Source organism: Astatotilapia calliptera, chromosome 11 (assembly GCF_900246225.1).
Source record: "Astatotilapia calliptera chromosome 11, fAstCal1.2, whole genome shotgun sequence".
NCBI classification, from domain to species: domain Eukaryota; kingdom Metazoa; phylum Chordata; class Actinopteri; order Cichliformes; family Cichlidae; genus Astatotilapia; species Astatotilapia calliptera.
Window position 1 is genome coordinate 31,642,117 of NC_039312.1, and position 14,665 is coordinate 31,656,781.

Sequence of the window (14,665 nt, forward strand, 5' to 3'; positions counted from 1 at the left end):
AATACAAAACACATCGGATAATTGCAACCACTCAAATACACACCTGAAGGCACGTACTTGCAAAACCGAACACCAATTAGCCAACTACAAAAAGCCCTCAGCGTAGCCATTTCAAGAACTTTGCAAGCATGGATGGAGGGAGAGCAAGAGGAAGAGGAAGAGGTAGAGGAGGAGGAGGAAGAGGAGGAGAAGGCCGAAGAGGCCATGAACGGACCCATATTTCTGATGAAATAAGAGCAACTTTGGTGGACCATGTCATCAACCATGGCCTGACTATGAGGGAAGCTGGGCAGAGAGTCCACCCACATCTAAGCCGCTTCACAGTGGCATCTGTAATACGAACATTCCGACTAGAAAACAGGTCTGTCTTCACCTCCATACCTTCTGCTCTACTCAGATGGTTTCATAGCACTGTTCTACAGTATATCACATTACCATATCAAGTGTACGGGGTGCTAATGCTCCTTTTGCAGCCAAAGTGGCTGATTCCTTATATTGAAGTACAGTGTTGTACAGTGGATGACACAGTACATACAGTAAAGTACTGTAAGAAAAATAAGCAAACCGATGACAATATGTGGTTGTATTTCTCCAGAATGACCCGAAGACCTTCTGGGGGAGGACGGCAACGCCTGTTCACACAACAGCAGGAACTTGCCGTTGTGGACCTAGTGAGGGCAGACAATGCCATCCGTCTCCACCAGCTACGACGGAAAATACTTGCAGACAGGCGAGTGTTCAGCAACATAAACCATGTGAGCATCACCACCATCAGACGCATCTTGGGTAAACACAGCATCACCATGAAGCAGCTCTACAGAGTCCCATTCGAGAGGAACAGTGACAGGGTCAAAGGACTTCGAGCTGAATATGTACGGGTACGTGTAACTGTCCCTTACATTTACAATAGAGTATTGGTGAAGTCCAGTAGCAGCTGAATATGTACCATATCAGTACCACATGGATCTATTCTGAGAGCTACACAGGTACCTGTGTGATGGGGTGAGGGTGCCGTATGTGTAGCACTGTAGTACAGTGACATGTTCCCCTTTTTTTCAGAGAATCTCGGCCATGGATGGAGCTGCACAGCCTCATGAATACATTTTCATTGATGAAGCTGGATTCGACCTGAGCAAAACAAGACGACGGGGTCGTAATGTAATTGGCCAAAGGGCAATTGTGCACGTCCCAGGGCAGCGCGGGGGAAACATCACATTATGTGCCGCCATATGCCTTCGAGGGCTTCTGCACCATCATGCAATACTAGGTCCATACAATAGCCAACACATACTCACATTTCTAGATGCTCTCCATGATATAGTTGTACAGAACAGACCAGATCAGCCCAGGTTTGTGGTGATATGGGATCATGTCAGTTTCCATCGGGCTGCTCTGGTCCAGGCCTGGTTCTCCAACCACAATCAATTTGAAGTGGTATACTTGCCCCCTTACTCACCATTTTTAAACCCTATTGAGGATTTTTTTAGGCTTGGAGATGACGTGTATATGACCGCCAACCACATGCCCGCATGCCTCTTCTGCAGGCAATGGAACAGGCCTGCGGCGACATTCAGGTGACAGCAATCCATGGATGGTTTCGACATGCAAGAGGATATTTTCCCCGGTGCCCAGCGGGAGAGGACACTGCTTGCGATGTTGATGAGGTCCTGTGGCCAGACCCCAACAGACGGCGGGATCCATGAGCCCACTTATGCACAATTGTCATGGTTTTGTGTTTACAGTATAGTGTTTTTTCTATTGCAGTATTATTGTGTTGTGTTTTTTTTTTTTTTTTTGCTTTATCTGAATTCATGGTACTGCGATGTACACTATTGAGTAGGTCTATTTGCGTTTTTGGTTGTTTGGAAATGTGTCTCCTGTAAATGTGCCTTCTGAATAAACAATGGAAATCAAGGACTGCAGTGTTTTATGTAAAGAAGACTAGTGTGTTCCCCCTGATCTGTAAGTGTTTGCATATGATGCAAGTATGTGTCATTTTGTCAACAGAGTTACATTTTGACAGAGGAATGTTAGGTTTTGACAGCAGAGTTTAGGTTTTGGGAGTGGAGTTTCATTTTGGCACAGATGTGTATGGTATATTTCCCAGTGTTGTGTCGTGTTTACTTGTGTTTAGAGTTTTGGCACAATGAGCGACGTTTTGCCAAATGTGTTCAAGCAACGGGCAAAAACTGTAATTTAAAGATTACAAATAGATCTTTAAAACTACATATAACCATTTAGCATTTGTACATGTATATTATCATCATCTTAATATGTCTTTCTTCTCCTCCACCATTTCTCTTTTGCTTCCCTTATTTCCAATATTGTGGCAAATGCTTCACGTTAGCAGATTAGATATGAGACTCTCCCATCTATGGATAGCTGACAACGAGCCAGCTAACAAACAACAGCTGCTTAAGTTGCCACATCAAAGAGGGCACAGCAAATTCTGTCATGGTCCGCAGGTGCCATTTAGGATGTGATGCTGAACAAGCTTACAAGCTTATAACTGAACAGTAGCAAGTAGTGGCAGCTGATTAGGCAGTAAAACCTTTAAAATATTTAATGCCACACAACACATTTTACTGATAATAATGGATTGGATTTATATAGCGCTTTTCAAGGTACCCAAAGCGCTTTACAATGCCACTATTCATTCACTCTCACATTCACACACTGGTGGAGGCAAACTACAGTTGTAGCCACAGCTGCCCTGGGGTAGACTGACAGAAGCGAGGCTGCCATATCGCGCCATCGGCCCCTCTGGCCATCACCAGTAGGCAAGTAGGGTAAAGTGTCTTGCCCAGGGACACAACGACCAGGACAGAGAGCCCAGGGATCAAACCGGCGACCTTCCGGTTACAGATGCGATTCCCAATCCCCTGAGCCACGGTCGCCCCTGATGACATTTGTTGGTGGTTTGGCGGGGTGTGGTTTATAGCTCAGCTGTAGGGGAGAACTGGAGCAGCAGGTTGTGGTGGTGTCAGAAGAGGCTGACTCACACACCTGACCTCCATCCTTGAATCATGTCTTCCCTTTAAAGGATGTTGCTGGAACTGGAGGGGACAATGGTGTGGCAGCTGGAAAGTTGCTCAGACAGAGAGTGTAAAAATCTATAAACAATAGAACGCAAAGCAATTTGCAACGCCGTGTGTGTGGGTACTCATTCATGTCACAGTCGTATTGAGTGTTGCTAAATTGAAAATAGCTGATCACTGGACTTTAGCTCTAAATAGATGATCAAATTAGACATTAGGGAGATGTTTAGGGACGTTTAAAAGATTAACACACTTTTCTCTGATTTGACGGTGGCCAACCATGTTTGATTTATTTATTCTTCAATGCTGGAAACAAACACACTAAATCCCATAAAAGCAACCTGACAATGTGATTACATCATGATTAGGAAAGTTAAGTTTAATAGATACATCAAACATTTCTAGTAATAAAACCAGCCAATGCATTGTGTAGCATATTTGTAGAGCAGTTTTCAAAAATAAGATTATACAAAGTGACTTATAAAACCTAAATGATTTCTTCTATAAAATATAAGGTAGATAAAGACAAAAGAGACATTTTACTACAATTATTAAAATCAAATGGGTGTTGTCTGTGCAGTGTATTGTTGTTACGGCCCTAGCAGGGCCTCTCTCTCTCCTGAGGGTGCCTGTGTGGGCGTGTCCCACTACCTCCTACCTGAGATGCCACCTTTCCCTCCGGCGCAGCTGACTACCATCAGCAATTAAGGGTATTTAAGCCCAGAGCAGGGTGAGCTCTGGGCCAGAGTGCCATTTGTGTGAGTACAGCTAGTGAGCTGAGTGTATTGTGGTTTTCAGCTAGTGAGCTGTGTTTTCCTTTTGACATTTTGCATTACTGACCAACGCCTGAGTTTTGTTTGTGTTACCTTTATGGTGATAGCGGCTTGTCAGTCTCTTTTAGTTGAATTACTTCAATAAAACTGTTTTATTTAATTGCTTCGCCTCCCTGACTCCTTTTTCTGACCTGGTCACTTTTGTTACTTCCCCCTCCCTGCCTAGACCCCCCCAGGGGAACGTAACAAGTGGGGGCTCGTCCGGGATCTTTGAAAAGGGAGTTCTGTGTTGGATTTGGTTTTTTGATTATCTCGCTTTGTCACCTTTTAAAGATCCATAACTTCCCAGTTAATGTAGGTGAGTGTCCAGCTGAGCTTCTTAAGTTCCTCCTTCGGGCACGCTTTTGTTATTTTTGGAGTAATCCTGGGTGGGGATTAATTCTCTGTCGGGGGTAGGCAATTCAGGGCTCCGGTCGCTGAACTTCTGCCTTTAAAGTTGCCTCGAGCCCAGCACGCTCCGGAAGATAGACAGGGCAATGCTTTGGAACTGGGTAAGTTGTTTTGTTAACGTGTGTGTGTGTGGCGGGAGGTACGTTGGTAAGCTAAAGTAAGTTGTGTAGTGGTCTGTTAACTGTCTTAATTAGGTTGTGTTTTGCTAACTCTTCACCATCCCCAGAATGGTTGACACAGCTGCTAGTGTACAGGTGTCTAGAGGCTCGTTTGTGAGCAATAACATTCACCTGGTTCCAGACTTCTGTGAATCTAGTGTTCACAGCTTTTTCAGTGTGTTCGAACGCCTGGCAACTGCACTGCAGTGGCCTCAAGATGTGTGGGGGGATGATGTTGCTGTGTCGGTTGACAGGTAAGGCTCAAGAAGCGTGTTCTGGTCTGTCTGGGCAGGACGGCCTAGTTTATGAAAAGATCAAAAGGGCCGTCCTCAAAGCCTATGAACTGGTACCTGAGGCCTACAGGCAGCATTTTCGACGGTTGGAGTTGGCGCAGGGACAGTCCTATCTTGACTTCGCCAGGGAGAAGGCAAGGCTCTTTGATAGGTGGTGTGCGGCAAGCCAGGTTAATGATGTGGGGTCCATACGTGAGCTTATGCTGGTGGAGGATTTTAAAAACTCTGTTCACTTAAATAAAGGGCCACAGATTTAGGAACAGAGGGTTACAACTTTACAGCAAGCTGCCACCCTGGCAGATGAGTTTAGGCTGACTCACAAAGCAAGTGCTGTAGGACAGGATATCCCTCTGGACTATAGCGCATCCTGGACAGGTGAGAGTGGGCCAGCTAAGAAGGAAAACGCAGTTATGGTGTTAAGACCTAGGCCCAAACTGTGTTTTTTTTCTGTCACAAGCCTGGCCATGTGGTTGCCAATTGTGTCGAACTGGCACTCAAACAGAAAGCCCACTCAACACAAAAGGGGCCTGCTTTGAGAACAGTCAGTTGTGGCTCTCAAACTGACAAGCCTGCCAGGCCTACTAAAAGGCTAAACATGGAGCACAATTGCTCGGTAGCACCCCGTAATCAGTGTACGAGGCCAACTAACCCTGAGCTGCCGCTGGTTGACCCTTTCTCCGGTTCATGTTTAAAACCACCATTCAGACCTGCACCCTTTGCTAAATATCATGTCTGTGTTTCAGTGAAGCCTGCTAGCTGCCTGCTGGGTTCTCCACACGTGATGGTTCGAAGCCCTGGTTATCCCATGGGACACTGTTTCGAGGGTCTGGGGCCACCCTCTGGCAATGTTGTGAACCCACTGAGATGGGATTGGCAGCTTCCGCAGGCAATGCCTACCCGTTGCTATGGGGTTTGGTAGGTGGAAAGCCTGCAATTTCTCCATGGAACGGCTATGGACTCACTTTGGCTACGTTCACACTGCAGGTGTTAATGCTCAATTCCGATTTTTTGATCGAGTCCGATTTTTTTTGTCTGCTTGTTCACACTACAAATAAAATGCGCCAGCAAACGCTCTCTAGTGTGAACGCTCAAAGTGGCCTGCATGCGCAAAAGAAGACGTCACACACAACGCACTAGACCCAGAGCAAACAGTATTGTTTGACTGATGGCCCTTAATATAAAGACTTCGGACTTTACGTTTCCCAATTTTTGCTTTAAGTTATTTTGTTATTTACATAATAATGTAAATAACCTAATAATTATCCTCATTGCTGTTTTAGAGGAGAGGTGCTTCAAAGGAAAGTTGCAGATTTCTGTCAGAATCTGCAGATTATACAGTACAAATAACATGCTCACGTTTCTCCAACGTTGTCTTCCCAACAGTGTCACTGACATCTACGCTGGATGGCCAGGAAGCCTTCGCGATGTCTTCTCGGGCGCTTCTCCTGAGTTGATAATTGGCGTCTGTCTTGTGTCAGTGACGTAAAAGACGGATTTAATGCGACATTACCATCAAACAGCAGTCGCTTTCTAAAACATCGGATGTGTATCAGATTCAGTACCACATACGAAAGTGACCCAGATCGGATTTGAAAATATCGGATTTGTGCCGTTCACACTGTCACACCATGATCGGATATGGGTCGCATAGGGTCATAAAAATCGGATTTGATGCGCTTTCGCCTGCAGTGTGAACGTAGCCTTTGTGTTATCGTAAATTTGACAAACCATGGGTTTGCATTTATGGGAGGGGGTGTTACGGCCCTAGCAGGGCCTCTCTCTCTCCTGAGGGTGCCTGTGTGGGCGTGTCCCACTACCTCCTACCTGAGATGCCACCTTTCCCTCCGGCGCAGCTGACTACCCTCAGCAATTAAGGGTATTTAAGCCCAGAGCAGGGTGAGCTCTGGGCCAGAGTGCCATTTGTGTGAGTACAGCTAGTGAGCTGAGTGTCTTGTGGTGTTTCCAGCTAGTGAGCTGTGTATTGTGGTTTTCAGCTAGTGAGCTGCGTTTTCCTTTTGACATTTTGCATTACTGACCAACGCCTGAGTTTTGTTTGTGTTACCTTTATGGTGATAGCGGCTTGTCAGTCTCTTTTAGTTGAATTACTTCAATAAAACTGTTTTATTTAACTGCTTCGCCTCCCTGACTCCTTTTTCTGACCCGGTCACTTTTGTTACTTCCCCCTCCCTGCCTAGACCCCCCCCCCCAGGGGAACGTAACAATTGTAAATGTATGAATAATGAAGGAAAATATGATAAAATGTTACGTCAAAATGTTATTATTATTTTTGTTTTGTTTTCAGATTTAAATTCCAAGTTCATTCAACTATTAAACTGCAACAGTGGCACTCCAGGTTAAATCTAGGAACAGACTACTTTTAAAAATGATATCATATATTTAAAAAGATTTAAATCCAACTCAAACAAACTCAAACTAATGGCTATTAATAGGTATATGACTAATCTAAGTTATTTAACTTTCCAATCATTTAGCCATAAAGAGTCAAAAGAAGAAAAAAAAATTCCACATGGCTTGTTGCTGTTTATTGATAAACCAAGAGATGTCACGTGGTTTTATTTATAAACAAATAAAACCTTTGAAAACAAAATTTAGGAGAATTTGTTTATCAGTCACAAGGCACACAGTTTTAAAGACAGGCTAAAAACATATGCAGGTACTACCATCAAGTTTTTTACTTAGTAAATCACTGTATTAATAAAGTATCCATGTGTCATTTACATGACCTTTATCTACTAAATATATATTACAACAGAATTTCTTAACACAAACCATGTGTAAAATTTTGTCAAACATAATTATTCTTACCAAACTAGGGTGACCAGATTTGTTTGGCTCTGGTCACCTTAGAGATAATGTGACAGGTTCCTCATTTGAAAAATAAGTTATATTGATTAACTCATTTAGTCATAGTTGTCTTTGTCAAGGGAATGTTGTACAAGTCGTTTGTGTCATGTTGACTGTCTCCTGTTTTCTGGGCTGAATCTTCTATTGCAGCTTGATGTCAGCTGGTTCCTCACTTGCTAGTTTTGCACTTAGCTAAGAAGGAATAAAATAATTGGCATTTTCTGGCAACATTTTCTTCTGTGTTAAATTCAATATAACCTCAAATCAGAGTTTTCTTCTATTGTTCCTACTTCTAAAAAACAATGGAGAAGAGAAAACAATTACCTGTTGGAGGACCTGGGTGTTCATAGTGTGATCTGTCAAGTTAGTGTCAGTTTGAATCCTTATTTTAACCAGTTGTATGCACCACTGTATCTGAAGAATATAAAATATAAAATCACAAACAAGTCAGATGCACAGTAATTGAAACAAAAACAGAAGAAAAGCTTCTTTGGAGAAGGGAACAGTCACCTTCCTCGCAGATGAAAGCTTTCTTAAGAGCACAATCATCATCGGTCCATTGATGTTGAGAATATTCACACACACAAAAGTCGTTAAAGTCAGCATTATTTGGTTTTCTAGAACGCCAGTTTCTAAATAAGCATTTGCTGTTATCAGACCAAGTCCACGGTTCTCTATAAAGACCAATCCACACTCCACTCGACGGTGATTTTTTTTTTGAAAGACCTTTGTATTTTTTTTTCTTTTTTCTTTTTTTTTTGCCTGTCCCATTTGGTTCTTTAGCCATCAGAATTGTTGTCCGAAGACCAACAAGGATACTCAATGGATTTATTTTGCCAAATGGATCATCGTGGCATTGCCGTATTGGTCCATTTGATCGACCTTTGTTTTTATTATTTATTTTATTTTATTTTCAGTTGTTACAGACGGGACAGACATGAGTGAGGGATGGGAAAGGGAGAAAGAAAGAGGAAGGAAAAGAAAAACAGAAGGGGAGAGGGACAGTGAGAAAGGGGAAAATAAATGAATAAATAAAATAAAATAAGACCTTTGTATTTTCAACAGAGCTCTCAATTGTAACCAAGTCAGTGTAGTATGCTCTGAAGTGAGCTTGTGGATCCAACCATATGCGCGCAATTGTGACATACACATAGGAGTTTGTTGTCTCTGCAAAGGACAAAAGTAAAACCAGTGCCAAATTAGTGAAGAAACTGAGTCAAATGCTGATCAATTAAAAGATGGGCTTTTCAATTACACAAATACAAACATAATAACTGCACAGAAGAGGAGAGATACATGTGCGCTTGTATGTTGCGATTGACAAAGTGTTGGATATGGATTAATAGGTAAGCCAGTAGGTATAATCAATACAAATAGTTCCTTATCTGTGTAACAAACAAAAGGGCTAAGAAGAAAACAGTTTTTATCAGACCATGTTCCATCAGAGTTCATAAACCCACAGTATTCAGAACTGAAAGAATTATCTGGCTCACGCCAAACTTCATAAACAGTTTTACTTGTTTGACCAGTTGCTGACCATCTCCAGGAGTTGCTATAATTTTTCAGTGTTCCCTTCCAGGCTTCGGGGCCATTTCTTAATCCGATCCATGCTGTAGTGGTTGATAAAGGAGGTCTGTTCAGTCTGTCGATGGTGGCCAGGTCTGTGTATTTCTCTCTGCAGTAATTTTGAGCATCAGTCCAATTCATTGTCAAATTGACATAGTGGAAGTACCTTATGTGGTAAGAGGCAAGGCAAGTTTATTTGTATAGCACAATTCAACAACAAGGTGATTCAAAGTGCTTTACAGAGACATTAGAAACAAAAACAAATAAAAAGCATGATTTAAAATTGATTACAGTTTTTTCTGATTGCTTAAGCACATTTTTTGTAACTATTGGCTAATTTTGCAAAACTCTTCACACAAATAAGAAAACCTGTCACCCAATCATCAAAACATTGTAGTTCTCTTGCAAAAGCAAACACAGCTAGATTAACTCTTCACACCTTCATAAAAATGGTGTTTCCGTATCAAACAGTACACACAAGCCATCATCTACTAAGCACACAATGCGCCAACTGCACACTGATGGTATGAATACAAAACACATCTGGCTTTTGCTTTCTCTGTGCACAAGGTAGGCTATGTCAGTTTGAGCTCATACTTCTGTCATAGATCCATAAGCATAGAGGGATCCAAACTTCAAGTACTGGTGTTTATTCAAACACATCAAAACAAACACAAGTGTGTATTACCAAGTATAGGATTATTTGCAATCGCCATAATGACTATATGGGTTACTTGGTCTGCAGTGAACATGCTTCCTCTGCCCCCAGCATCTGGTCATCTAGCAATTCTGTAAAGTAACAATTTCAGTATTTTTACATCAATGGTATTGGTGTGTTTCTCATTGGCATATGGCAGTGCTACAAATCTTTGTGCGAAGTGACTGTGCTAACCGATTCTCATTTCAAGATGTCCTTATGGTACTTGCTACAGTGTAGCGGCTCGTGTTAGGCTGGACCCGTTGGCCAGCTACCCTCAGGGTCATTCCACGGTTGATTACATGGTCCACTATTGTAGCTCTGATGTCATCAGCAATTCTATTTCTTACTCTTCCTACCCTTCCTCTCCCCCCTCCTCATCTTCCTCTCCCTCCTCCTCGTCTTCCTCTTGCTCCTCCTTGTCCTTGTCGTCCTCTTCATCCTACTTCTTCACCTCCACGTCCTCTTCCTCGGCCTCCTCTACTTCTCACTCTTTCTGCTCCCTCCATTGTACTCCGCACACACAGCTTACCTGTATTATAGTTCTTAGGCTGATTGCAAAGTGAACTAATTATCTAAAAAAGTTTTCACATGTGAAAGTGTGCCAGACAGTTGGCAAGTTAGTGTTAATGATAGCCATACATGTGTATACTTTTGCTAGGAGTGTGTTGGAAATTTGGTAATTGAGTGTTGTGCAGTGAATTGTGCCTACAGTTTTGCAAAGTGTGTGTTACAAAATTGCAAACTGAGTGCAAAGCAGTTTTTGTGCTTTTAGTTTTGCAAACTCAGTGAGTGGTTTTGCTATAAGTCTGAATAGTTTTAGAGATTGTGCTACAGGAATCACAGTTAGGGTTTAAGCATTCAGAAAAAACTGTAAAACAAGCAAACAAACAAACAAACAAACTAATTAACAAACAAACAAACAAACAAAACAGTATATAAAATCAAAACAGATAAAATCAGATAAAATCAGTAGTTAAAATGTAAGTTTTGAAATTTAAGCTTAAGTGCGGATTTGGTGCTTTATTATATATGCAGCTGAGAATAAGTGAGTCTTCAACCTGGATTTAAATAAACTGAGTGTTTCAGCTGATCTGAGGCTTTCTGGGAGTTTGTTCCAGATATAAGCAGAGATGGGCAGTAACGCGTTACTGTAATCTGATTACTTTTTTCAAGTAACGAGTAAAGTAAGGGATTACTATTGCAAAATCGGTAATTAGATTACCGTTACTTTCCCGTAGGAACGCTGCGTTACTGCGTTACTAAAACCGTGATTTTTTTGCGAGAATGTCTCATGACAGTGACGTAAGCAAGTGCGCCGTTGGTGACAACAGCTGTGTGCAGATCGACAATGGATAATATATCGATTGTGGGAGAGAGTATGAGCGTGCAGCGTTTAAAGTGTGGAAGTACTGACCTTACTTTGAGTTTGATTCCATAAAAAGTGACAAAAACATTAGTGTCCGTTGGGCGTGGGAAGAAAACTTTTTACAGCGAAAAAAAACCCTAAACTTCCAAGAAAACACCGAGTGCGCAACGACGTAATGGGAAATTAACAGAGAAACTCGCGGATTCTTCAACTGACCGCAGCACACCTGCACCAGGGTAAACCTCCGCCTACCCCCCAGTCCTGCTTTACAGGTGAAAATAGAGCAAAAGGGCCGCTGAGTCTTTGACTTTATTTATTTTCTGCTGTGTTTTACTTGCATCTATTTGAAAGAGTGAGTGTAAACACAAAAAATATATGTGCTGGAATGTGCAGAAAATAGGTTTAAATGTTAAACTAATTTATTCAAGTCAGAGAATGTTGCATAAATTATATTTTTGCTTGATGCATAAAGTTAAAAGATTACATTTGATTACATTTTGTATGATGGATTATGTAGAAAAAGTAGAATTGGGCTGAAAGATCTATCGCTTTATCACCTCTTCAGGTTGTAAATCGTGTTTTTAAAAAGTAACTAAGTAACTAAGTAATTAATTACTTTTGAAAATAAGTAATCAGTAAAGTAACGGGATTACTTTTTTGGGGGAGTAATCAGTAATTAGTTACTGATTACCTTTTTCAAGTAACTTGACCAACACTGGATATAAGGAGCATAAAAGCTGAATGCAGCTTCTCCGTGTCTGGTTCTGACTCTGGGAACTGATAAAAGACCGGATCCAGATGACCTGAGGGATCTGGAAGGTTCATACTGGGTCAGGAGGTCACTGATGTATTTTGGTCCTAAACCATTCAGAGCTTTATAGACCAGCATCAGAACTTTAAAGTCTATCCTCTGACGGACAGGCAGCCAGTGTAAAGACCTCAGAGCTGGACTGATGTGATCCACTTTTTTGGTCTTAGTGAGGACTCGAGCTGCAGAGCTCTGAATGAGCTGTAGTTGTCTGACTGATTTTTTTTAGGTAGACCTGTAAAGATGCTGTTACAGTAATCAAGTCTACTAAAGATGAATGCATGGACTAGTTTTTCCAGGTCCTGTTGAGACATCAGATCTTTTATCCTTGAAATATTCTTGAGGTGATAGTAAGCTGATTTTGTTGTCTTAATAAGAGGAAGGTATGCAAAGTCCTGGGAGTGATGACACAGTAACATAATTAGATTAAACATGTTCTGACAGAAATACAAGACACTCATCCTGAGAGACATGAATATCACATCATACTGAATAATATTAACATTTGGAAAAGCGGCAGCTAGTGGGGGTGCAGTAACAGGCCTCCAATATGCAGAGGAAAAATAATTTGCATTGAGATATTTTTCGTTTGAGTCAATATCAGGGATCAGGTGTAAACAATCAAAACCCATTGTGCACCATGAAGGGAGTCAGTTTTTTCATCTTGTTTGTTTTTTTCTTGCATATCAAAATGCTTTAGACAGGTCATTTAGATATGTACATGAAATCAAACATGACAGTTTCAGTAAATGAAAGACAAAAAAATTAAAATGTCTTGTATTGTAAACTGTGATTTGGGTGCATCTGTTGTTGCATCATTTGATAGTAGCAGACAGCTATCCGTGCTATTTAATCTGCTAAAATAATGTTTTTTTTGTCTCAGTATTTTATGCATTCAACAACACATAAATCAAAAATTAACAGAATTCATAGTTTATCTGTTAAACTGGTGTAAATAAAAGTTTTGGTTCTTACCAAAGAAGAGGAGAATGTGAGTTAGTTTTTGATCCATTTAGGGGAATTTCCTGGAAACCATAAGAAAAATTGACATAATAATAAAAATCTTGTGCCATATATTCAGTTTTATGTACCACTTGGTACACTTTACAAGAAAAGCCATATTTATCTATTCAGCACTTCATCCATCACATACTGACTTACCAAGTCAGTGATAATTTATGATTTAGTAGTTTACCCAGTGAACCCAAGCCTCTGAATGTCCTCCTTCTTCATTAATATCTTCTGTGATCTTCCTCTTTTCCTCCTCCTAGGTCCATGTTCAACATCCTTTTTCTAGTATATGCACTATCACTACACACTTCCAAATGTAGCCATGCCACTCAAATGACATCTCGAAAAATATGAAAAATATATGTGGATTGCACAACCCTGGACATTATATTTCTTCATTGCCATTTAGTACTTGTACAGCTGCTGTTATTGTTCTATATTTCTTCATATATTCTGATATATTTTCTATGTTGTGTATTTGTGTATTGTGTATTTTGTTGCACAGTTATTTTATTTTTAACTTTAATTTTTATATTTTATTTTATTCCTTCCTAGTTAAATTTACCCTTCATTTTAATTTTCATATTTATTTCCTATCCTATTCATAGTCTTTTTTTCTTTTAGGTCATGAGCAGTTGTCTAAGCATTTCACTGCATATCATATCGTGTATTACTGTGTATGTGACAAATAAAATTTAAATTTGAATTTGAAAACACTCAACCTGAGCTGTGCCTCTGTTCCTCTACACTCAGTTCTAATGATCTAAATCTTAACATCTTCAGTTCTTAAAACTTAAAAATACAGAAAATATTTTTTTACTTCAATTGGCTTTTAATGTATCATTTAAAAAGATAAAAATAAACAATACATCTCTAGCGTCTATCACCGCCTTGTGAAAATGGCACAGGGTATTTTAACATCTCATTAATTCCCTTGAAATATTCACGCATATTAACTCACAACTTTAAAATCTACTAAACTCTTTGAAGTAAATACTGACGTCTGCCAACTTTCACTCACTTTGGCTGCAGGGTCAAACTACAGGGAGTGCAGAATTATTAGGAAAATGTGTATTTTGTCCACATCATCCTCTTCATGCATGTTGTCTTACTCCAAGCTGTATAGGCTCGAAAGCCTACTACCAATTAAGCATATTAGGTGATGTGCATCTCTGTAATGAGAAGGGGTGTGGTCTAATGACATCAACACCCTATATCAGGTGTGCATAATTATTAGGCAACGTCCTTTCCTTTGGCAAAATGGGTCAAAAGAAGGACTTGACAGGCTCAGAAAAGTCAAAAATAGTGAGATATCTTGCAGAGGGATGCAGCAGTCTCAAAATTGCAAAGCTTCTGAAGCGTAATCATCGAACAATCAAGCGTTTCATTCAAAATAGTCAACAGGGTCGCAAGAAGCGTGTGGAAAAACCAAGGCGCAAAATAACTGCCCATGAACTGAGAAAAGTCAAGCGTGCAGCTGCCAAGATGTCACTTGCCACCAGTTTGGCCATATTTCAGAGCTGCACCATCACTGGAGTGTACAAAAGCACAAGGTGTGCAATACTCAGAGACATGGCCAAGGTAAGAAAGGCTGAAAGACGACCACCACTGAACAAGACACACAAGCTGAAACGTCA

At 40.8% G+C, this 14,665-nt stretch overlaps 1 protein-coding gene across 1 annotated transcript; it reads left to right on the forward strand.

Annotated features, from left to right (window-relative positions):
- Positions 1-798: 798 nt before the first annotated feature.
- Positions 799-1,703, forward strand: LOC113032386 (insertion element IS630 uncharacterized 39 kDa protein-like). The gene is made up of 2 exons (XM_026185292.1): positions 799-878; positions 1,060-1,703. The coding sequence occupies exons 1-2, from the start codon at positions 804-806 to the stop codon at positions 1,576-1,578; spliced, it is 594 nt and encodes a 197-aa protein (XP_026041077.1). The 5' UTR covers positions 799-803; the 3' UTR covers positions 1,579-1,703.
- Positions 1,704-14,665: the final 12,962 nt, after the last annotated feature.

Excerpts from the sequence above, each read along its gene's own strand:
- LOC113032386 (XM_026185292.1), top strand. The coding sequence starts at position 804 with ATGAAGCAGCTCTACAGAGTCCCATTCGAGAGGAACAGTGACAGGGTC. Across the intron at positions 879-1,059 it reads TTCGAGCTGAATATGTACGG|AGAATCTCGGCCATGGATGG; the intron begins GTACGTGTAACT and ends CCTTTTTTTCAG.